The 23,757-nt window shown below is 44.1% G+C and overlaps 2 protein-coding genes across 3 annotated transcripts in view; one reads left to right on the forward strand and one right to left on the reverse strand.

Annotated features, from left to right (window-relative positions):
• LOC115479721 (tyrosine-protein kinase Mer-like) overlaps positions 1-5,043 on the reverse strand; it is a 42,367-nt gene extending 37,324 nt beyond the window's left edge. The window contains exon 1 of one of the 2 annotated variants that reach the window (XM_030217863.1): positions 4,968-5,043. Coding sequence is in view for 1 of the 2 variants with exons in the window: in XM_030217862.1 (XP_030073722.1) it covers positions 4,504-4,594 (91 nt within the window). In the remaining variant the exon portion in view is untranslated. Of the gene's footprint in view, positions 1-4,503 lie in introns of both variants that reach the window. The other variant, XM_030217862.1, reaches the window with a different exon arrangement.
• An 8,953-nt stretch (positions 5,044-13,996) lies between these two features.
• ZNRD2 (zinc ribbon domain containing 2) overlaps positions 13,997-23,757 on the forward strand; it is a 41,282-nt gene continuing 31,521 nt past the window's right edge. The window contains exons 1-2 of the mRNA XM_030217864.1: positions 13,997-14,143; positions 14,634-14,784. Coding sequence (XP_030073724.1) covers positions 14,635-14,784 — 150 coding nt within the window. The 5' untranslated portion in view covers positions 13,997-14,143; position 14,634. The remainder of the gene's footprint in view (positions 14,144-14,633; positions 14,785-23,757) is intronic.

The raw sequence follows: 23,757 nt of genomic DNA on the forward strand, positions 1-23,757 counted from the left end.
TTTCGACAGTACAAACCACCTGCTTCAGGGGTCACCATAACATTCTTGTAACAAAACAATGCGTTGAAGCACTGAGGTAGCACTCTCACACGAAGCACAGGAAAAACAGAAGGTCCTCAGAAACTTAGTGGAGATTGGGTGGCAGAGCCGGTGGGGGAGGCGGGGCTAATGCTGGGCAGACTTCTACGGTCCGTGCCCTGAAAATGGCAGATACAAATCAAGGTAAGGTTTATCTTGTTGGGCAGACTGGATGGACCGTGCAGGTCGTTTTCTGCCGTCATCTACTATGTTACTAACTTTGGAAGGCTAAGCGCTTTGAAAATGAGCCCCTATGTCTGTATACTGATCGGACGAAGCAGCTCAAAAACATCCATTCTACAGTGCTGTCCTGAGTGCTGCCTCGGTGCTTCAACACATTGTTTTGTTACAAGAATGTCATTGTGACCCCTGAAGCAGGCGGATTGTACTGCTGAAACCCGGACCGTGTTGAGTCCTCCCTTTCAAGCAGCAAATAAGCAGTTTTAAGCACCATTTCCTGTGTTGGATCGTCCTCTGGCAAACCTCTACTCTCTTTTGCTTGTAGGAATTTTTCCTCCAGGAGCTTGTCCAACTCCCTTTTAAACCCAGCTATGGTTAACTGCCTTATCCACATCCTTTGACAACAATTTCTGTATCTTATTTGTGCGGTGAGTGAAAAAATCTCTAATTTGTTTTAAAGTTAGTATTATTTAAAAGAGTAAATAACCGAAGGCTCGGGGGGGAGGATTTAGGGGTGCATTGGGGGGGGGGGGCGGGAAGGGAGGAGAAGATAGGGCTAAAAGGGGAGGGGGTGGGTAAGGGAATAAGAAATAAGTTGAAGGCAGTAAGTTCGGACTGCTTTGTGTGGAATATGTTGGTATCATTTTATGCGATGTAACTGTTCAAACATATGTCGTTTGTAACTTTGCATACTGTTTTCAATAAAAACGTAGAAATATAAAAGAGTAAATAACCTTTCCCGTTTTAACTGTTGTTCACCCTTTGTGATTTTATAGACCTGTATTATATCCCTGCTCAATTATCTTTTTCTCTACATTTAGGGCCCTGTTTAAGGCTGGAGACACGATATTCCTTACTCTTTCCTCATAAAGGTGCCATAAGCCAACCCCCCCCCCCCCCCCCCCCCCACACACACACCTTTTACATTTTGCCCATCCTTCTCTAGGGCTAGTCCAACCATTAGGCAGTCGCTTAAGACAGCAGGTTCAGGGTGGCGCCAATGAGCACCCGCAAAGCAAAACAACAGATCCAGAAAGCCACACAAACTCAGAGGAATAAGAAGAAGCACTTTTACCTGTGGGTGGGGTGGTATCAGAGTAATCATGATTCTTGAAAGGGGGAGGCCTAAAAGTTAATGATATGGAAGAGGACACAAGGCTGAAGGTTTGTCTACTACACCCTTACAGCAGCCTTGCCCTTCTCTGTACTTTTTTCAAGTTCTGCTGTATTTTGTAATGGGACAACCAGAACCGCAGTCAGGTCTCAAGATGGACTGATACTAGAGATTTTGGATTTGGCTCACATTTTTTTCAGTTGCAGTTCAAGGCAAGTTAAATTCAGGTACAGTAGATTGGCAATAAGATATACTCTTTGTTATACTCCATTTCTTTCCAAGTAACATCTAGCATTGTATTTGCTTTTTGACCACCACCACAGATTCCAATGTATTGCTCACAATAACTCAAGATCTTACTCTTCAGTTTGCTGAACCGCCCCATTACGTCCTCCTGGTTTACCATGAAGTAACATAGTAACATAGTAGATGACGGCAGAAAAAGACCTGCACGGTCCATCCAGTCTGCCCAACAAGATAAACTCATATGTCAGTAAGTTTCTCCGACTTGTCCACTTGAAATACCATTTCCGACACCGGTATCCCACCCAAATCTTTGCTTCGGTCTTAAGATTTGGGTGGGATACCGGTGTCGGAAATGGTATTTCAAGCGGACGAGTCGAAGAAACTTACTGACTTCACGGTAAACCTGGAGGACGTAATGGGGTAGTTCGGCAAACTGAAGAGTAGCAAATCTCCTGGACCGGATGGTATTCATCCTAGAGTATGATAGAACTGAAAAATGAGCTTGCGGAGCTACTGTTAGTGATATGTAATTTATCCTTAAAATCGAGCGTGGTACCAGAAGATTGGAGGGTGGCCAATGTAACGCTGATTTTTAAAATAGGTTCCAGGGGAGATCCGGGAAATTATAGACTGGTGAGTCTGATGTCGGTGCCGGGGAAAATGGTAGAGACTATTATCAAAAACAAAATTACAGAGCACATCCGAGGACATGGATTACTGAGACCAAGTCAGCACGGTTTTTGTGTGGGGAAATCTTGCCTAACCAATTTACTTCAATTCTTTGAAGGAGTAAACAAACATGTGGACAAAGGGGAACCGGTTGATATTGTGTATCTGGATTTTCAAAAGGCGTTTGACAAAGTACCTCATGAAAGGCTACAGAGGAAATTGGAGGGTCATGGGATAGGAGGAAATGTCCTATTGTGGATTAAAAACTGGTTGAAGGATAGGAAACAGAGAGTGGGGTTAAATGGGCAGTATTCACAATGGAGAAGGGTAGTTAGTGGGGTTCCTCAGGGGTCTGTGCTAGGACCGCTGCTTTTTAACATATTTATAAATTATTTAGAGATGGGAGTAACTAGCGAGGTAATTACATCTGCTGATGACACAAAGTTATTCAAAGTCGTTAACTCGCGACAGGATTTTGAAAAATTACAGAAGGACCTTACAAGACTGGGAGACTGGGCGGCTAAATGGCAGATGACGTTTAATGTGAGCAAGTGCAAGGTGATGCATGTGGGAAAAAAGAAACCGAATTATAGCTACGTCATGCAAGGTTCCACATTAGGAGTTACGGACCAAGAAAGGGATCTGGGTGTCGTCGTCGATAATATCTTCTGCTCAGTGTGCTGCTGCGGCTAGGAAAGCACATAGAATGTTGGGTATTATTAGGAAAGGTATGGAAAACAGGTGTGAGGATGTTATAATGCCGTTGTATTGCTCCATGGTGCGACCGCACCTTGATTACTGTGTTCAATTCTGGTCGCTGCATCTCAAGAAAGATATAGTAGAATTGGAAAAGGTGCAGCGAAGGGCGACTAAAATGATAGCGGGGATGGGACGACTTCCCTATGAAGAAAGACTAAGGAGGCTAGGGCTTTTCAGCTTGGAGAAGAGACAGACGGCTGAGGGGAGACACGATAGAGGTATATAAAATATTGAGTGGAGTGGAACAGGTGGATGTGAAGCGTCTGTTCACGCTTTCCAAAAATACTAGGACTAGGGGGCATGCGATGAAACTACAGTGTAGTAAATTTAAAACAAATCGAAGAAATTTTTTCTTCACCCAATGCATAATTAAACGCTGGAATTCGTTGCCGGAGAACGAAGGTGGTTAGCTTAGCAGAGTTTAAAAAGGGGTTAGACGGTTTCCTAAAGGACAAGTCCATAAGCCCTACTAAATGGACTTGGTAAAAATCCACAATTCCAGGAATAACATGTATAGAATGTTTGTACGTTTGGGAAGCTTGCCAGGTGCCCTTGGCCTGGATTGGCCGCTGTCATGGACAGGATGCTGGGCTCGATGGACCCTTGGTCTTTTCCCAGTGTGGCATTACTTATGTACTTATCTTTTTCTTGGTGATCACATCTAACTCAGAGCCCTGCATGTTGTACCTGTGGTTGGGGGTTATTTTCCCCCACATGCATCACTTTGCACTTTTCCATATTACATTTCATCTGCCCTTTAGACACCCAGTACTCTAGTCTTATCAGATCCTCCTGCAGCCGCATTGCATTACATTACAAATCGCATTTATCAACTGCCAGAACCTCAAAGTTCATGGTGGATCACGATAAGAAACAACAAAGCATTCTCAGGAATTGATATATCAATTAGTTACAAGACTCCAAAACAAATTCTTACTTAGTTAATACAAATTTACGAAATATAAAAGCTCTCAGAGATTTTCGGAATGGTTTGTAATTCATCATAGGCAGTTCGTCCCAAGTCCTCAATGCCAAGAATAAAAATGATGTGGTAAATAGCCTCTTGTACCTGATCTTTGTGCTACTAGGGTACTGCAGCATTAAGTAATGTTTAGAAGTATCATAATGTTTTGCTAAAATACTAACCAAACTCAACATATAATCAGGAACTTAGGTTTAATCTTTGACAAATTTTGTGTCCTCTGTCTTTTCAGATCATTAGTGAAAAAGTTAAATAACCCAAGTCCCAGTACAGATCCCCATTAGGCACTCCACTATTCATCCCTCTCCATGATTAAGTTCAGCTTTCACTTTCCTATTTTTTACCAACCCACAATAGCACATTGTCTTCTTTATCCCATGACCTTTTTACTAAACAGAAAAGTCAGCTAAGCCCGCATCCTTCTTACTGTCAGTCCTATACAATGCTTGTGAGGCTGGGGGCTGGCGCTACTCACCCTCTAGTACAGTGAAGGTCGAGAAAAGCCGACTGCAGACTATCCCGAGATTGCTGAGGAGGAAAACGAGGGCTGCAGGGGCTCCCAGCATTTCAGGAGAAATGATCCAGCCGCAGTGAGTGTGTGTGTAACTTCTGTATGTTCATGTATGATTTTAAGATGTGTGTGGATGTGTAAACAGATACAGGTGTCTGCATCACAGTATGTGTGAAATGTGTGGCAGTATGGGATAGGTTTTAGGGTGTTTATCAATGTCTGAATGGGTGGATTTGAGAGTATTAGTACCAGAGTGTGTATCTGTTTTCCTCGGTGATTGTGTCTCTTTTTCTATATATTTCTGTGTTTGTGAGCATGTGTGGCTATGTGTGTATCTACATATCTCTGTGTCTATATGAGCTATCTGTGTGTATCTATATCAGTGTGTCTGCTTCTATGTGTGTGTGTGTATGTGTGTGAGTGCATACCTGCTGCTGCTCCAGTCTGCCTTACAGAGAACAGTTGTGTTGGGAAGAATTACTTCTGCTTCAGAGTCAAACCAGCATATAAACTGTGGGTGATTCAGCTGAGGTGGTGATGTCATCACTGGGGAGGGACACCAGGACAAAGCTGGGCCAGCCTATCCCAGGCTCACTGTACTGTAACCAACAAGATTCTATCAAGAGAGCCAGAGACAATGCAGACACACTTTTTATTGTGGATTTAGTTCCGGTAGTGATGTCATAATCCAGCATCTGTGACATCACAGTCCTCTCTCACCTGTTTTGTCTACCTGCCTGACTCCACTGGTGATGTCTTAAAGCACGGAAAGAGACCACCGATTTCAAAGGCTCTTCAACTTTCCTCTGAAGTTTTTCAAGATCAAATGCATCATCTTCTTTCCAAAGTGGAAACAGTGACAGGGGAAGGGCAAATTTCAGCATCCACTTGAGAATGGCAGTTTCCAAAAATGCTTACCTGGGTAACAATGGTCTGAATGAAAATTGCCCTTCTTATATGTGGCTGAAAGTAGGTACAGGTTCTATAGCATGCATCTACTTTTAGCTGTAGTAAAAGGGGTGTCCCTGTGGGCCTGGCACATACATCAGATTTTCAAAAGTAACCCTACTTGGTCACCTGCACAGATAGGTTCAAAGTACATGGATACTTTTAACAGGGTGCTCTGCACCTCATTGTTATAGGGAAATGATGCAGTGTAGAAATAGTGCAGTGTACTGTCTTACCCCTAGGGGAATTCTGCACCAAACAAAAAGAAATCTAAATTCTTTGCAAACATTTTAAATATGTTGCACAAAATATTTTAAATACTACTCTGACTACTGGGCAAAATTGGCTTCAGAGGTGCCGTGCTAAACTGGTTAAAAAGCTTCCTGACATCTTGATCTTACCAAGTAAAAATAGGAACCACAACATTCCCTCCCTGGAAAGCAGAATGCGGTGTCCTTCAAGGCTCACCACTATCCCCGCTACTATTCAACATAACAAATGACACCCCTAACTAACACACTGGCAAAAAATGGATACAACCCATTTATCTATGCAGACGATGTTGCAATCTACATCCCATTCGAAAAGGATCTGTCAGAAATTAAGTACAAAATCCAATCAGGAATGAACATCATGGAATCATGGGCAACAGCCTTCAAGCTCAAACTCAACAAAGGCAAAACCCAATGCCTAGTACTAACATCACATCACTGCAGAGACACCATATCATCTGTAGACCTAGACGCAACAAGGCTACAGATAATAGATCACTTGAAAATTCTAGGACTCATCTTAGACAACGAATTGAGTCTTGAGAAACAGGCTGCAGAAGTCACGAAAACAAATAAGAAATTGCTTCCCCACAACCATCTTCCATATGTTAAGTTAGTTCAGACCATGCTGCTGACACACATGGATTACTGCAATGGAGTATACACAGGTTGTAAAGACTCAACCCTCAAAAAACTACAAACAGCTCAGAACACCATCGTGAGACTCATATATGGGCAAATCCAAATTTGACAGGGCATCCCACTACTGAAAGATCTCCACTGGCTCTCGATCAAAGCATGGATATTCTTTAAACTATGCATCCTAGTTTATAGAATAATCTATAGATTAGCACCAGATTACATTATAACCTTAACTGCCTCTCCTCTCCCCCCGTTCTCAATTTCGGTAGATAACACTCTCATCCTCCCTGTCCCGTCTGCGCGCAACCTTGGAGTCATCTTTGACTCCGCTCTCTCCTTCTCTGCTCATATTCAGCAGATTGCCAAAACCTGTCATTTCTTTCTCTATAATATTAACAAAATTCGCCCTTTCCTCTCCGAGGACGCTACCAAAACCCTTATCACCCCTCGCCTAGACTACTGCAATTTGCTTCTCGCTGGTCTCCCGCTCAGCCATCTATCTCCTCTTCAATCTGTCCAAAACTCTGCTGTGCGTCTTATATTCCGCCAGAGTCGCTATACTCACGTTAGCCCTCTCCTCAAGTCGCTTCACTGGCTCCTTATCCGCTTCCACATACTGTTCAAACTTCTCCTTTTGACCTACAAGTGCATCCACTCCGCAGCTCCTCAGTACCTTTCCGCTCTCATCTCTCCCTACACTCCTCCCCGTGAACTCCGTTCGCTGGGTAAATGTCTCCTGTCATCCCCCTTCTCCCCCACTGCTAACTCCCGACTCCGTTCCTTCTATCTCGCTGCTCCCTATGCCTGGAATAGACTCCCTGAGCCAGTACGTCAGGCTCAGTCTCTGGCTGTCTTCAAGTCTAGGCTTAAAGCCCACCTCTTTGCTACTGCTTTCGACTCCTAACCATGACTCTCTTACTCAACACCCTCACTTATCACCCCTACCACTACAATTTCCCCACCCCTAGCTGTCTGTTCGTCTGTCCAATTTAGATTGTAAGCTCTGTTGAGCAGGGACTGTCTTTTCATGTTAATTTGTACAGCGCTGCGTAAGTCTAGTAGCGCTATAGAAATGTTTAATAGCAGTAGTAGTAACTGACCTCCCAACATGAAGCTCAATACAAGACACTCTTCACTTCCCACAGTGTCAGGGTATCAAATACAAAACTATGCGTTCAGCAAGCTTTACCTATTTAGACACACAAATCTGGAACTCATTACCAAAAGATATAAGATGCATGACTAACTAGGTAAAATTCCAGAAACATCTAAAAGCCTTCTTCTTCAAAAAACACTTCCACAAAGAAACCACATAAACGAACCGACGAACCAAACAACCATGGTGCTATGCCCAAACGGGAAATCATCTACCACTAAAACTAAACTCAAACACTATAATGACTGCTGCTAGTAAAAGTTCCCAATGGGAAACAGTCTATCGATCATCAAACCCGTTCCATCTTCCGACATTAAATGTTATCAATATGAAATTCATATATAGATAGAATCACTCTGTAATCCATACACTGTTAGTCACAAACTGTCAGTTCTTTGCTTGTCTCCTTACACCTCTATTGTAAGCCACTTTGAAACAATTGACTATGGTATAATGTGGGGTATAAATGACAAAATAAATACATAAATAAATGTTTATTCACCCCTTCAAAGAAATATAGTAGATTGGTGAGGCAAGATTTCCCTTGACTAAATCCATATTGGCTTTCAGGCTCATTTCGTCCAAAAAGTGGCATGTCAGCATTTGGACGTCCATCTCACAGATCCAAATCGGTATAATCGAAACCTCATTTTGGACATCTTTCCCCGAAGTCCGTCAGAAGGACGTCCAAATCTCAAGGGGGTGTATCAGGGGTGTGTTCAAGGTGGGACTTGGACGTTCCTAAGACTTGGACGTCTTTCAGCCATAATGGAACAAAGCAAAAACGTCCAGGACTAAAACTTTGACGTTTTAAGCTAGATCTGTTTTTATTACGAATAAGGCACAAAAAGGTGCCCCAAATGACCACTGGAAGGAATTGGGGATGACCTCCCCTGACTCCCCCAGTGGTCACTAACCCCCTCCCACCCCAAAAAATTGTGATTAAGAACATTACTTGCCAGCCTCTGTGCCACCCTCAGATGTTATACCCAGGTCCATCAGAATAGCATGCAGGTCCCTGGAGTAGTCTAGTAGTGGGTGCAGTGCACTGCAGACAGGTGGAACCAGCCCCCTACCTGTTACAATTGTGGAGGAAACTGCGAGCCCTCCAAAACTCACCAGAAACCCACTGTACCCACATCTAGGAGCCCCCTTCATCCATAAGAGCTATGGTAGTGGTGTACAGTTGGGGGTAGTGGGTTTTGGGGGGCTCAGCAGACAAAGTAAGGGAGCAATGGTGAGATGTGTACCTGGGAGCATTTTATGAAGTCCACTGCAGTGCCCCCTAGGGTGCCCTATTGCTGTGCTGGGGTGTCAGGGGGATCAGTCTACTAAAAATGCTGGCTCCTCCTACATCCCAATGGCTTGATTTTGGATGTTTTACACTTGGACTTTTTTTTTCTTTTTTTCGAAAACGATCAAAGAACAAAGATGTCCAAATCACAGGATGTCCATAGTATTTTTGAACACTCGCCCACACTACCACAGGGGAAAAGGGCTTTTTTTCAATGTGCTGGGAAAAGGGCCTGTGGTAAAATTGAAACCAGCGCATGCCTATTTATGCCCTTAACTCCACCTATTGATCTAGCAGTAAGGACTCATGCACTTCATGTGCGGTGACCAGTCGGCGCGCCAACTGCTGATTAACTCTTGAAACGCCGCACAGTTGGAAAAAAAAATTGTCCTGACATTATGGGTACGTGCCAAATCTAAAATTACTGCCAGGAGGTTGCGCTAGCCTGGTGGTAGTCTTATTTTGCCATGCGCTGCTTACACATAGAGCCTACTGCGTCTTTGTAAAAGGGCCCCTTAATGAAGCATTGGTATATGTCATACTGTATGTATGGTTTTGGTATTCTAAATTATATTTTATTTTCATAATGCACATTTTATTTATTTATTAGGATTTATTTACTGCCTCTTTGAAGGAATTCACTCAAGGTGGTGTACAGTAAGAATAAATCAAACATGAGCAATACACAATTACAGCATTAAAAATATTCAAATAACAATACAAAGTATGGCATAGTACAGTGAAACCTCGGTTTTCGTTGATAATCCGTCCAAAAACAATCGGAAAAATCAATGAAATCCGAAACCGACGTCAACAAAAACCGAGGTACTACTGTATACTACTTTTACATTGTTTACATTTATTTAGACTTCTGAGGCAGGCCTTTGGCCAAAACACATGCTGTATCAAGTCTTTTATCAATAAATATTGCTTCCTTAAGAATTTGAAGTCTGCTTGATTTGTCCTCGGAGTGCCTGGTCTTTTCCCCACTGTTCCTGTTTTCTTGGTGTCTCTCGTGGGGTCTCAGCGTTCCTCCACCCAGGTGGATTTTCTCTGTATCCTGCACCAAATTCTACATGGCAAATGTAGAATTCTGCATGATTGTTGTGTGTTGCTCACTTGTATAGAATCCCTCCAGGAGTACAGAAATGCATGTAGGATAAATTACACCCTCTGTAGGCTTATTAATCCCCCTTTCTACTCCCCCTTATATGAGCTGAAGAAATGGCAGAGACAGGCACTGGTTCTGCATCAGAGCAGGGCAGGAGTCAGGAAAACCAGCGGAAAGAAAAAGGCTGATGGAACCACTAAAACGAGGAAGGAAGGAAGGATCAGAAAGGTTTGTGTTTCTTTAAACATATGTCACTTCTCCTTTTTTGTGAAAATGAGTTATTTTCAAGCTGTTTTCTAAATAGTCAGCAAGATAAAAAAAAAATATGCTAGAGAAATGCTCACCCTTCTGTCCCCTCTATCCTCCCACCCCCTTCTCCTGCTCTCTCTTTCCTTCAGCTCTGCCATCAGGGACAGCCTTACAATTGAGCAACTGTGTTTTATGCATGTGGTCCCATTTTCAGCCCTTCTGTTCAGCCTGCACTGCCTTACCCAAATGAGTCGTGAACATCACTGGCTCCCAGTTGAGCAATGACTTATTTAAAAGACACTATTTGCTTTCAAGGCTGTCCGATTTGGCCTTCCAGATTACTTACCTTCACTCACCATTCCTTATTCGACCATCCCGCTTACTTCGGTCCCTTTTGGTCACTCCAGGCAGAGATCACAAGGATGAGAAAAGCCAGAACAGACTCTGGAAAAAGAGAGAAGACATTCATATGTTAAATGCAGTTTTCTTGAAATGTGAGTGATTATTAAGAGAGCAATACCTCCTGAAGATATGTTTAAAAAAAAACAATTTCAGAGGCAATCAGAACACATCTATGCCAGCAGCTGCTTGGCTATTTCTACTCTAGTGCTCCGTAGATAATTAGCCAAAAATTAACCCCCTAATCTGTGAGCAGAATGAGGAATACCATGAAAAGCACGCAGAGATTACGGATAAGGCGATCGAGGAAAACATGAAAGCGGAGGGGCAGGAAACTTGGCCGCTGCATCTTGCCACATATACTGTTGAGGGATCTATTAAAGCTGATGAACTCATTTTGTTGTAACTAAAGATTCTCCAGCAGCTAAACTGTCTTTGCCAGAGGTGACAACTAGACTCCCGCTTCCCTCTTCCCTCCAAGTTTCATCAACAGCCCTCTTCCTTCTGATAGTAATGCAGTACAAGAGGGCAGATAAAGACCAAATCGACCATAGGATCTGCCCACAGCTTTGGATAAATGTGCTTTTGATCCTGCTGATTTAAATAACCTTTTAAAACTGCTTCTATCAGCTGCAGCAACTATGACATTTCTCTCCACATTGAAAAGATGAGTTTCATCACAATGGTTCATGCTTTGATAACATCATGACTGGACTACTGTAATGCCTTGTATATTGGTCAAACCAAACAGAGTTTTGTATCATCTCTAACTAATTCAGAAGGCTGCAAGCAGCATGACCACATTATACCCTTACTGCAAAACTATACTGGAAACCAGTACCTTATAGGGCTACATTTAAAACTCTGATTTTCAAACTGGGCCAGAGTAGTTAAAGAATAAAATAGCCCCTTACATACCTCATAAGGTCCTCTCAAGGAACATCACTATCTGAACCCTCATCAAAGAAATTGATATCTGGCAGTGAGCCTTCTCAGGAGTAGCCCACACACTCTGAAACTTACTCAAAGAAGGGCTACATCTAACTCAAGACTATCTCTACTTCAGGAAGCATGTGGCGACTGACTATCTTTCCACGCTGCACTTGGACTAGCTTGCTGTACACCCTGTAACGTAGACCCATTCCTCATATCTTATTCAAGTACACATTATTTGGCTTCAGTTTTGCTACCCATCCATTTATCCCAGAGACTTTGTACTACCCATCTTGTCCCATCTAAATATCTCAACTGTACTTGCCTCTTTGGCTACCTATTAGGATGCTTCATTGTACTGTAAAAACAGCATGAACACCATCCGCCCGATATTTAAAACAAAAAGACCACTAAAACGGCACTTAAGCGGCTATCCAGTGATATTCAGTGCCTGTCACTGAATATTGCCGCTTAGCAGCTTAAAGATAGCCAGTTATATTGGATGATATAACCGGCTATCTTTAAAGTGGGAGCGGCCATATTTGGCCACCACAATAGGTGGAATAACTTTGTCTGGCCTCACTTTAAAATCGGACTGGCCAAAGTTAAACCGAATATTCAATGCCGGTCACCGGAAATGGACCGGCATTGAATATCCAGGTTTAATGCAGACCGCGGGAGACAGCCCGGCTATCTTCCGCAGTCTGAATATTGGGGCCCATATCTATATGATAATTTGGCCTGGATTCCTGCTGAAATTTCTTGTGTGGAGAGGTAGATCTAGGAGTCATCAGCATAAAGGTGATGCTGAAAACCATGGGATGAGATCAGAGCACCAAGGGAAGAAGTATAGATGGAGAAAAGAAGAGGTCCCAAGACAGAGCCCTGAGGTATACAAACTGATAGTGGGATAGAAGTGGAGGAAGATCCACCAGAGTATACACTAAAAGTGCGATGGGAGAGGTAAGAAAACCAGGAAGGGCCATGAAATCCAAGTGAGGACAGTATATCAAGGAGTAGGTGGTGATCAACAGTGTCAAAAGCAGCAGATAGATTGAGAAGGATGAGGATAGAATGGAGACCTTGGATCTGGCCAGGAATGGGTCATTGGAGACTTTAGCAAGGGCTGTTTCACTTCAATGAAGAGGGCGGAAAAAAGATTGAAGTGGATCCAGTTGCGTTCCTATCTCGGCTGCCACCTGGGGTGGATTGCTGCTGCGCACCCCCTCCGAGCACATCACCCCCCCCCCCCCCCAGTGCATCACCTCCTGGGGATGCAGGGAGCAGTTGTGCAGCTGTTGACTCTGCCAGTTCCCTGCCCCAGAACAGGAAATAATGTCAGAGGGAGGAGGGAACCAGCGCAGCTAAAAGCCACGCAGCTGCTCCCTGCACCTCCTTGTAGCGTGCACCCGGGTTGGACCACCCCCATCGCCCTGCCCTTGATATACCACTGAGTGGATGGAGAATAGCTTGAGATGAAAGGAAAGTCAAGACAATGGTGGTGAACATCACATTCCAGTATCTTGGATAGGAAAGGGAGGAGGGGTGATAGTTGGAAGGACAGGTTGGGTCCAATGAAGGTTTTTTGAGAAGTGGTGTAACTATGGCATGTTTGAAGGCATCAGGAATGTGAATGATTGAGGCCGGGTATGATGATAGTAGGAAAGAGAGTGCTTTGGGTGGGAATAGGATCAGAGGAACAGATAGTCACTTTGGAGGAGGAAAGAAAATGTGCAGTTTGCTCTTAGGTGATTTCAGAAAAGAAAGAGGAGTGTGGTAGCCGTGTTAGTCCACTCTTAAGGTTATCAATAGAAATCAAACAAAATAAAACATGGAAAAGAAAATAAGATGATACCTTTTTTATTGGACATAACTTAATACATTTCTTGATTAGCTTTCGAAGGTTGCCCATCTTCCTCAGATCGGAAATAAGCAAATGGCAAAAGAGGCACAAGCAGGGTGGAGAGAATGGACTGAGGAAAGGAGAGGCGGAGGTGACTTGGTTGAGAATTCAAGGTTAATCTTGCGAACATTCTCATGAAAGTACTCAGCCAGAGTACCTCCTGAGTTTAGAAGTGCTGGTTCTACCAGCTACAACAATTTTTAAAGCTGTTTTAGTGATATTCAATTTTTATTTAATGATATTTATATATACATCGAGGAAGCTTTCAAAGTAAATTAAAAAGCTGTCAAGTAAAAAAAAAATCTTTTGTCGTCCACCTTTTAAGGCACTGCCTATCCAAGTGGAACAGCTTTAAAAAAAAACAAACGTTTACAGATGGACCACACATTGGCAGTCCGTTATTTCTAATAACCTTTTGCCTATTCTTTTCAATAGTGTTTACTACTGAGTGTGTTAAAACAGCAACCAGCTCCGCCTACAGGCTTCATTCAGTTCAGGTCATATAATGGACTAGATAGGATGATTGGTCATAAATCTTATTGAAGCGAGCGTTGCGCTCTCCTCTGACGCAACATCCTGTTTCCGGCAAGGCGGGATGCTCAATCGAACCTCCTTGAGAGAGAGAAATTGCGTCATAGGGGGACGGCCCGGGCCACCGGAGAAGGAAAACTGTAGGATTGTTGGTGGAGGACCTCAGGTATGAGTTTGACCGGGGGGCATGTTTGAGGGAGAGGTGCCGGATCGCGGACAAGGAGGGGAGTGGAAGATAAAGGGAAATGTGGCAGATCATGGGGAGAGGGGTTCTCCGATCACCTAATGCACGTGAGGTGGGGGGGTGCTTGGCATGTGAGAGTGTGAGGGCAGCCGAATGCGTGGGACTTGGTATCTTTGGGACAGGGTTCCGGATGCCACAGTGAAACTCTTCCTCTCTGGTTCTGGGATCACAGTGAGGAGAGAGCGCAAGTTTCACGTATTCCAGATCTAAGGGGGAGGACGAATGTATGAAGTAGATAGATAGATGTACGATCCCAGGCCTTGGGAACTGTGCCCCCCCCCCCCCCCCCCAGCACAGTGGAGAGCACAGCCATACACTGCTCAAACACACATGATGTTACACATGAAGCTTAATGTCCACCTGTTTTTCCAGTGGTTCTAAGTACTTTTCTCCCCCCCCATTCTTCCTTAAGGATGGAGGACTGTGAATGGGAGCCACCCTCAGAGGCAGAGATGAAAGTGATCCAGGCAAGGCGGGAGCGCCAGGATAAGATCAGCAAGCTGATGGGAGACTACCTACTGAAGGGGTACCGCATGCTGGGGGAGTGCTGCCAGATCTGTGGGGTGAGTACTGCTAGGTAGAGGGAGGAGTCATACTGGGTTGTTGGGGGTCATACCGCATCTGAATAGCAAGCTTTGAACTCTGAAATAAGATGCTAGCATAACAAGGAATTCATAAAGCCTCACTAAATCAAGGACAGAAAATAGAGAATTTATAGTCTTGTCTTCCAGATTCTCGTGGGCACACAGCACAAGCGTCACTATCAGTATAATTTAAAAGCATGCAGTCCTTAGAAATCTCTTTGCCAGCTCTTCTAAAAGCGATTTCCTTAAACATATTTTGGGTTTTTTTTTGTATGTTTATCATTTGCCAGTTCCATAACTGATCCAGATTTTATTTTGTCACAGCAAGATAACAGATTATCTATCTTTTCCCACTATCTTCAGTTTTCTATGCACTCACCTTCGCTCCCCCCACCCCCAAACAGTCTTGGAATTCAGTTTTGCAAAGATGTTCTGGCTTTGAATTACCAAGTCTCTGTAGTCTTTGACACTATTTGTGTTGTGTTGTTTTTTTTTTCTGGGGGGAGGGGAGGTAGAGTGGGTGAAATACACAGTATTAACAGCTCTCCTAAAAGTATTTCATGATCCTCTCTGCACCTGCTTGTGAAGAAAAGTGACCAGCAATTCCAGAACATCAGGATCATAAGAACATGTGTAGCCATACTGGGTCAGACCAATGGTCCATCTAGCCCAGTATCCTGTTTTCCAAACTGTGGCCAAGCCAGGTCATGAGTACCTGGCAGAAACCCAATTAGCAGCAGCATTCTATGCTACCAATCCTGGGGCAAGCAGTTGCTTCCCCGTGTCTGTCTCAATAGCAGACTATTGACTTTTCCTCCACGAATTTGTCCAAACCTTTTTTTAAACCCATATACTCAAACCTCTGTTACCACATCCTCTGGCAAAGAGTTCCAGAGCCTAAATATTCGTTGAGTGAAAAAATATGTCCTCCTGTTTGTTTTAAAAGTATTTCCATGTAATTTCCTCGATTGTCCCCTAGCCTTTGTACTTTTGGAACAAGTGAAAAATTGATTTACTTCTACTCGTTTCTACACCACTCAGGATTTTGTAGACATCAATCATATCTCCCTTCATTCGTCTGTTTTCCAAGCTGAAAAGCCTTAGCCTTTCCTTATACAAGAGGCGTTCTATCCCCTTTATCATTTTGGTTGCTCTTCTTTGAACCTTTTTTTAATTCCTCTATATCTTTTTTGAGATACGGCGACCAGAATTGAACGCAGTACTTAAGGTGCAGTTACACCATGGAGCAATACAAATGCATTATACTATTTTCGATCTTATTCACCATCCCTTTCCTAATAATTCCTAGCATCCTGTTTGCTTTTTTGGCCGCCGCCACCATACACTTATCAGAAGATTTCAGTGTATTATGTACAACGACACCTAGATTTATTTTCTTGAGGGTGGACCCTAGGCATCAGGTAACTATGATTCAGATTATTCTTTCCAATGTGCATCACCTTGCATTTGTCCACATTAAATTTTATCTACCGTTTGGATGCCCAGTCTTCCAATTTCCTAAGGTCTTCCTGCAATATTTCACAGTCCACACGTGTTTTAACAACCTTGAATAGTTTTGTATCATCTGCAAATTTAATCACCTCACTCGTCGTTCCGATTTCCATATCATTTATAAATATGTTAAATAGCACCGGTCCCAATACAGATTCCTGCGGCACTCCACTGTTCACCCTCCTCCATTGAGAGAAATGACCATTTAACCCTATCCTCTGTTTTCTGTCCAATAACCAATTCCTAAGCCACATCAGAACCTTGCCTCCTATCCCATGACTCTTTAATTTTCTCAGGAGTCTCTCATGAGGAACTTTTATCAAAAGCTTTCTAAAAATCTAGATACACTACATCAACCGGTTCACCTTTGTCGACAGGTTTATTCACGCCTTCAAAGGAATGAAGCAAATTGGTGAGGCAAGACTTCCCTTGGCTGAACCCATGCTGACTCTGTCTCATTAAACTATGTTTATCTTTGTGTTTTGTAATTTTATTCTTTATAATAGTTTCCACTATTTTGCCCGGCACCAACGTTGTGCTTACCGGTCAGTAGTTTCCCAGATCACCCCTAGAACCCTTTTAAAAAATCAGCGTCACATTGGCCACCCTGCAGTCTTCGGGTACTATAGACAATTTTAATGACAGGTTCGTCCGTAGTACCTGAATATTGGAGGGTGGAGCTGGACCAGTTCTGGTTTTACCCTCTGCATTTAGGAACATGTTGCTCTAGTGAAGGAACTGAGGAATAGAATTGAAGCACAGGGAGATAGTGATGTAACTCAAGGTTATACACAGAGAGCCTAGGATTAGTGGAGGAGTGGCCTAGTGGTTAGGGTGGTGGACTCTGGTCCTGGGGAACTGAGTTCGATTCCCACTTCAGGCACGGGCAGCTCCTTGTGACTCTGGGCAAGTCACTTAACCCTCCATTGCCCCAGGTACAAATAAGTACCTGTATATGTAAGCCGCATTGAGCCTGCCATGAGTGGGAAAGCGCGGGGTACAAATGTAACAAAAAAAAATGGGGCAAGTCTGTTTCTTGTCCTGTGTCTCAAGGTCACATACTGTAAACCATTGGCAGAGCTGGGGATTAACACTGAGAAACAGGAAATACTAAGGCTTACCCCAAGGTCACAAAGTCAGAGAGAGAATTGGGGATTAGAATTGAGGCACCAGAAAAGAGAGTGGCTTGCCCCGAGGTTACACAGTCAGTGGGTAGAGAGAGTTCTGAGCTCTTGAATCTCTGCTTCTCTTCTGACTGAATTTTGGGTGTCAAAAACTAAAATAGAAAATGGATGCATTAACATTTTTTTTTTAAATATTGCAGTAAAGACGTCTTTTATTAAATACAGTGTTGGGCTTTAAAAGAGACTCATTTTCTAACAGAAAATACAGTGAAAAAATACTAAGAGGAAGATACATTGAAATACTGTTCAGCAAATTGTTTCTCGATTACTCTCATAAAGCTGTGTATCTGCTGAAGGCCACACAGTCAAAGAAGAACTGTCCCGTACCTGAGGATTCGCTTGTAGTTTCTATCAGCTGTATTCAAAACAAGTGGGTGTCTTGTTCTCTCACCCTACACATAGCCTTGACCTCAGTTGTTTTGCTACTGACATTTTTTTCTCTGCAGTTTGACCATAAGAGTAGCCATACTGGGTCAGACCAATGGTCTATCTAGCCCAGTATCCTGTTTTCCAAACAGTGGCCAACCCAGGTCACAAGAACCTGGCAGAAACCCACATCGTGGCAACACTTCATACTACAAATCCCAGGGCAAGCAGTTGCTTTCCACGTCTGTCTCAATAGCAGACTATGGACTTTTCCTCCAGAAATCTGTCCAAACCTTTTTTTTAAATCCAGATATGCTAAGCACTGTTACCACATCCTCCGACAAAGAGTTCCAGAGCTTAACTATTCATTGAGTGAAAAAATATTTCCTCCTATTTGTTTTGAAAGTATTTCCATGTAACTTCCTTGAGTGTCCCCTAGTCTCTGTAATTTTGTAATGAGTAAAAAATCGATTTACTTCTACTCGTTCTACACCACTCAGGATTTTGTAGACCTCGATCATATCTCCCCTCATCCGTCTCTTTTCCAAGCTGAAGAGCCCTAACCTCTTTAGCCTTTCCTCATACGAGAGGAGCTCCAACCCCTTTCTCATTTTGGTTGCTCTCCTTTGAGCCTTTTCTAATTCTGCTATATATTTTTTTTGAGATATAGCGACAAAACTGAACGAAATACTCAAGGTGCGGACGCACCATGGAGTGATACAAAGGCATTATAGTATTCTCTGTCTTATTCACCATCCCTTTCCTAATAATTCCTAGCATCCTGTTGGCTTTTTTGGCGTTTCCTATATTTCAGGTTCGAAAGATACAGCTCATATTGGCCCCAGATCTCCACACACAAAGGGTTTCTGAGACCCCTGTGGATCATACACACCGTATCCACTGCCACCAGAGCAGCCATGTCTGGGGTGCAACAAGGCGATAATAGTTTAGGGAGCAGCATGTTTCACACCAGTGCAGGTTGAGTGGAAGGGTGTTTGCCAGTTTGTATCTCCTGAAAGAGCAAGAGCACTACATTACAATTAAATTTGCTTTCTTTATAAGTGTTACAGTGGTCAGCGGAAAAGTGCCACTAGCATCAGACTGAGTTACTGGGTCAGTGCTGACCAGGGTGAACAGGATTCTTCTTTATACCGAACTGTCCCTAATTTACAGAAATTGACATGCAAGCCTAAGTGTATCTGATGACCTTGGTGAACTTTCAAATTGCACCCTTTCCCTGCAAGGATAGCTCAAGGCCCTACTCTTCCCCCCTCCCCCCCCATGTGCAGGATTTCCCTTTCTCTTCCCTTCCTTTCCCTACACCTCTCATCTAGCATCTTTTCTTATCCCCTCCCCCTTCCAGCATCTCCCCCTTCATGTCTTCCTTTTCCATGACCTTCCTCTCCTCACTGGTGTTAGTGCTGCTACAGCCACTTTCCAAACTATATAGACCAGGTCTACACTAATATAGTCATTGCAACATGGGACGTATTCAAGGCCTGCATGGCCATCCAAACTTTCTGCTCTGGAGAGGACAGATTGTGGCAGGCCTGAGCACGTGTATGTGTTCAAAAACACCACACTGTGCTGTCTTCATTCATGCCGCTGCTGTTCCATAGCACTCCTGCCCATGCCATCGCCAGAATTGTGCCACCCTAGGCAGAAGCCTAGTGTGCCTACTGACAAGGCCAGCCCTAGAACTTGTTTTGTGTGCTGTTTTAGAAAGAGCAGGGGACACACTGTTTCTTGTTTTTCAATTTGACCATAAATGAGAAAATAAATTTGTCTGAATTTCCTACATGACATGTATGAGCTGATTTGAGATTTTAAAAAGGGAGAGCAGAAACATCATCACCCCCTCCACACACACACACAACACACACACGGCTTGTCTCTTTCTTTGTGTCGTCTTCCAGGCTCCTTTCAGTTCTCTGCTTTCACCCTTGGGTTCTTCTCGGTCTCTCACTACTCACCTTCAGATACTTCTCTAACTCCCCCACCCCCATTACACCCCATTACATTCATCTTCTTTACTCTCTTTAACTTGTCTGTATTAGTAACATAGTAAATGACGGCAGATAAAGACATGAATGGTCCATCCAGTCTCCCCAACAAGATAAATTCATTTTACATGGTATGTGATACTTTATATGTGTGGAGGAGTGGCCTAGTGGTTAGGGTGGTGGACTTTGGTCCTGGGGAACTGAGGAACTGAGTTCGATTCCCGGCACAGGCAGCTCCTTGTGACTCTGGGCAAGTCATTTAACCCTCCATTGCCTGCCGCATTGAGCCTGCCATGAGTGGGAAAGCGCGGGGTACAAACGTAACAAAAATAAATAAATAAAATACCTGAGTTTGATTTGTCCCTGCCTTTCTCAGGGCACAGACCGTAAAAGTCTGCCCAGCACTGTTTCTGTACTAAAAGTTCTGAAGCTAACGTCGCAGACCCTTAAAATTTACACTCCAGCCCATCCATATCTATTCAGCCACGATCAGGACGCAAGCTGTAGAAGTCCGCCCAGCATTGGTTTTACTCTCCAATTACCGGCGTCGCCACCCAATCTCCGCTAAGATTCTGTGGATCCATTCCTTCTAAACAGGATTCCTTTGTGTTTATCCTACGCATGTTTGAATTCCATTACCGTTTTCATCTCCACCACCTCCTGCGGGAGGGCATTCCACGTTTCTACCTCCCTTTCCGTGAAAAAATACTTCCTAACATTACTCCTGAGTCTGTCCCCCTTCAACCTCGATTCATGTCCTCTAGTTCTACCACCTTCCCGTCTCTGGAAAAGGTTCGTTTGCGGATTAATACCTTTCAAATATTTGAATGCTACATGATAGACGTTCAAATATTTGAAAGGTATTAATCCGCAAACGAACCTTTTCCGGAGACGGGAAGGTGGTAGAACTAGAGGACATGAATTGAGGTTGAAGGGGGGCAGACTCAGTGTAACCTCCTTTGTTGTAGTACTGCTAGGTGGCTGCCAAGTGTAAGCCCGGGACAGTGGGAACAGGGTCACACGCTCATTTCTTTGTAGAGGGACCAAAGCCAGGACCAGGATTTACCCTAGTTGGCTGAATCAGTGGCATCAGACTTTACATCCACACGCCACTTAATAATCCAGACCACGCAACATCTGTTTTTCTGAACCAAACTTTTACTGTTCATTTACTTGATAAGGTAACTGAGAGATGTTTTTCAAAACATGTGGCCAACTATATACAGTCTCATCTCATCTCCTCTAGCAGCACAAATATATATATATTGTTAGTCCTCATTCCTCTTAGGTGTTCCAACCAGCTCGCCCGGTGGGTGAGTGCTGTTCTCAGAAATCAGATGTTAAATGTTATCAGTGCAAAGTATAGATAATAAACACTTACAGGCTTGTTGGCATTTAGGTGACTGTCGCGTGCCCGCCCATGCGGGACGCGCTTTCGAGGTCCTTTGTATACCTTCAGGCTTCTTCCCCGGGAGCGCGGGGTTTGTGAGTCCTTGGACCACTACCGTGGAGCGGCAGTGGCAGGCAAGATCACCCTCCAGGTAGAGAGGAAACAAAACTGGACCGGAACTCCGGACTGGAGTTCTACACCGGAACACTCGGAACTGGAACGCACCGGACAGGTGCGCACTGGAGTGGGGCCCGCTGGACTGGACACACTGGAGTGGCCCCACTGGACAGGAACATACAGGAGTGAAACCCGCTGGACTGGAACACACTGGAACGGAACTGGAACATCCTGGACCTAGGCTTCACCTACACTTGACTGCCTCCCCCTCGGGTTGAGCCCTCAGGTTCTGGCAGCCGGTAGGACTTACAGGAACAACAGGAAGGAAGGTCCAGGGGTGCCCCCTGGCACCTAGGCGAAGGCAAGGCAGAGAAAGTCCGTGTTCCGGCAGCCGGCAGATTCCAAGCAATGGTCAGGACAAGGAACAAGACTACGGCTGGAGCCTCAGTATCAAGGAGAACTGGCAACAGGTAGAACAAGGGCAGAAGCTCCAGAAGCAAAAGAAACACACACGGAAACCCAGCAGGCTAAACACAAGAAGACATAGTCAACTGTACAAGCTAGTAGGAAAGCTATACCCAGGCAACCAGACATACACAGGAACATACACAGAGCAAAAACTCAGGAGACTTAGAAAAGCTATACACCAGCTAACAATAAAGCTGTGCCCAAGCTAACAAGTCATGCACTGGAAACATACACAGAACAAACTCAGGGGACTTAGTAAAGCTATACACCAGCTAACAACAAAGCTGTGCCCAAGCTAACAAGTCATGCACTGGAAACATACACAGAACAAACTCAGGGGACTTAGTAAAGCTATACACCAGCTAACAACAAAGCTGTGCCCAAGCTAACAAGTCATGCACTGGAAACATACACAGAACAAACTCAGGGGACTTAGTAAAGCTATACACCAGCTAACAACAAAGCTGTGCCCAAGCTAACAAGTCATGCACTGGAAACATACACAGAACAAACTCAGGGGACTTAGTAAAGCTATACACCAGCTAACAACAAAGCTGTGCCCAAGCTAACAAGTCAAACACTGGAAACAGACACAGAGCAAACTCAGAAGACTTCGTAAAGCTACACACCAGCTAACAACAAAGCTGTGCCCAAGCTAACAAGTCAAACACTGGAAACAGACACAGAGCAAACTCAGAAGACTTCGTAAAGCTACACACCAGCTAACAACAAAGCTGTGCCCAAGCTAACAAGTCATGCCCTGGAAACATACACAGAACAAACTCAGGAGACTTAGTAAAGCTATACACCAGCTAACAACAAAGCTGTGCCCAAGCTAACAAGTCATGCCCTGGAAACATACACAGAACAAACTCAGGAGACTTAGTAAAGCTATACACCAGCTAACAACAAAGCTGTGCCCAAGCTAACAAGTCATACACTGGAGACATACACAGAGCAAACTCAGAAGACTTAGTAAAGCTATACACCAGCTAACAACAAAGCTGTGCCCAAGCTAACAAGTCATACACTGGAGACATACACAGAGCAAACTCAGAAGACTTAGTAAAGCTATACACCAGCTAACAATAAAGCTGTGCCCAAGCTAACAAGTCATACACTGGAGACATACACAGAGCAAACTCAGAAGACTTAGTAAAGCTATACACCAGCTAACAATAAAGCTGTGCCCAAGCTAACAAGTCATACACTGGAGACATACACAGAGCAAACTCAGAAGACTTAGTAAAGCTATACACCAGCTAACAACAAAGCTGTGCCCAAGCTAACAAGTCATACACAGGAAACAAACACAGAGAACTAGCAGAGCTAGACACAGAAGGGTAGGAAACCCAAAGAGCAATAAACACAGAAGGGCAGAAACCCTGCAGAGCTATAAACACAGAAGGGCAGGAAACCCACAAGCGATAAACACAGAAGGGCTGAAAACCCACAGAAGGGTAGGAGACCCACAGAGCAAATAACACAGAAGGGCTGGAAGCCCACAGAACAATAGACAAGGAAAGCAAACGGTGCTAACAGCACACTAACCTCGGGACCTAAGGTACTGCAGAGGAAATGGCAATGCAAAGGCCAGGACTGTAGTCTTCAGGTGACTAATAAAGCCCATCCAGACCAGAGCCACAGGTGCAGCAATCGCCTTGCAACCAAACAGAGGCTTGACACTCAGAGCAGGCATCCCATAGAAAGTAACAGCGGGAGCCATCTTGGATACTGGCAGAGACGAAGAGGCGGCAGCCATCTTGGAAGAGGCAAAGCCCACACAGGTGAGATTCAGTAGGGCAATCAGCACACAGAGCCAGAGAGAAACTAAGACAGAGACAGACACAGAGACCAGCAGAAGCCAGCACAGCCACTGACTCCCTGAAACAGGGTAAGTATGAGGGTGGTC

This window comes from Microcaecilia unicolor, chromosome 11 (genome assembly GCF_901765095.1).
Source record: "Microcaecilia unicolor chromosome 11, aMicUni1.1, whole genome shotgun sequence".
NCBI classification, from domain to species: Eukaryota; Metazoa; Chordata; class Amphibia; order Gymnophiona; family Siphonopidae; genus Microcaecilia; species Microcaecilia unicolor.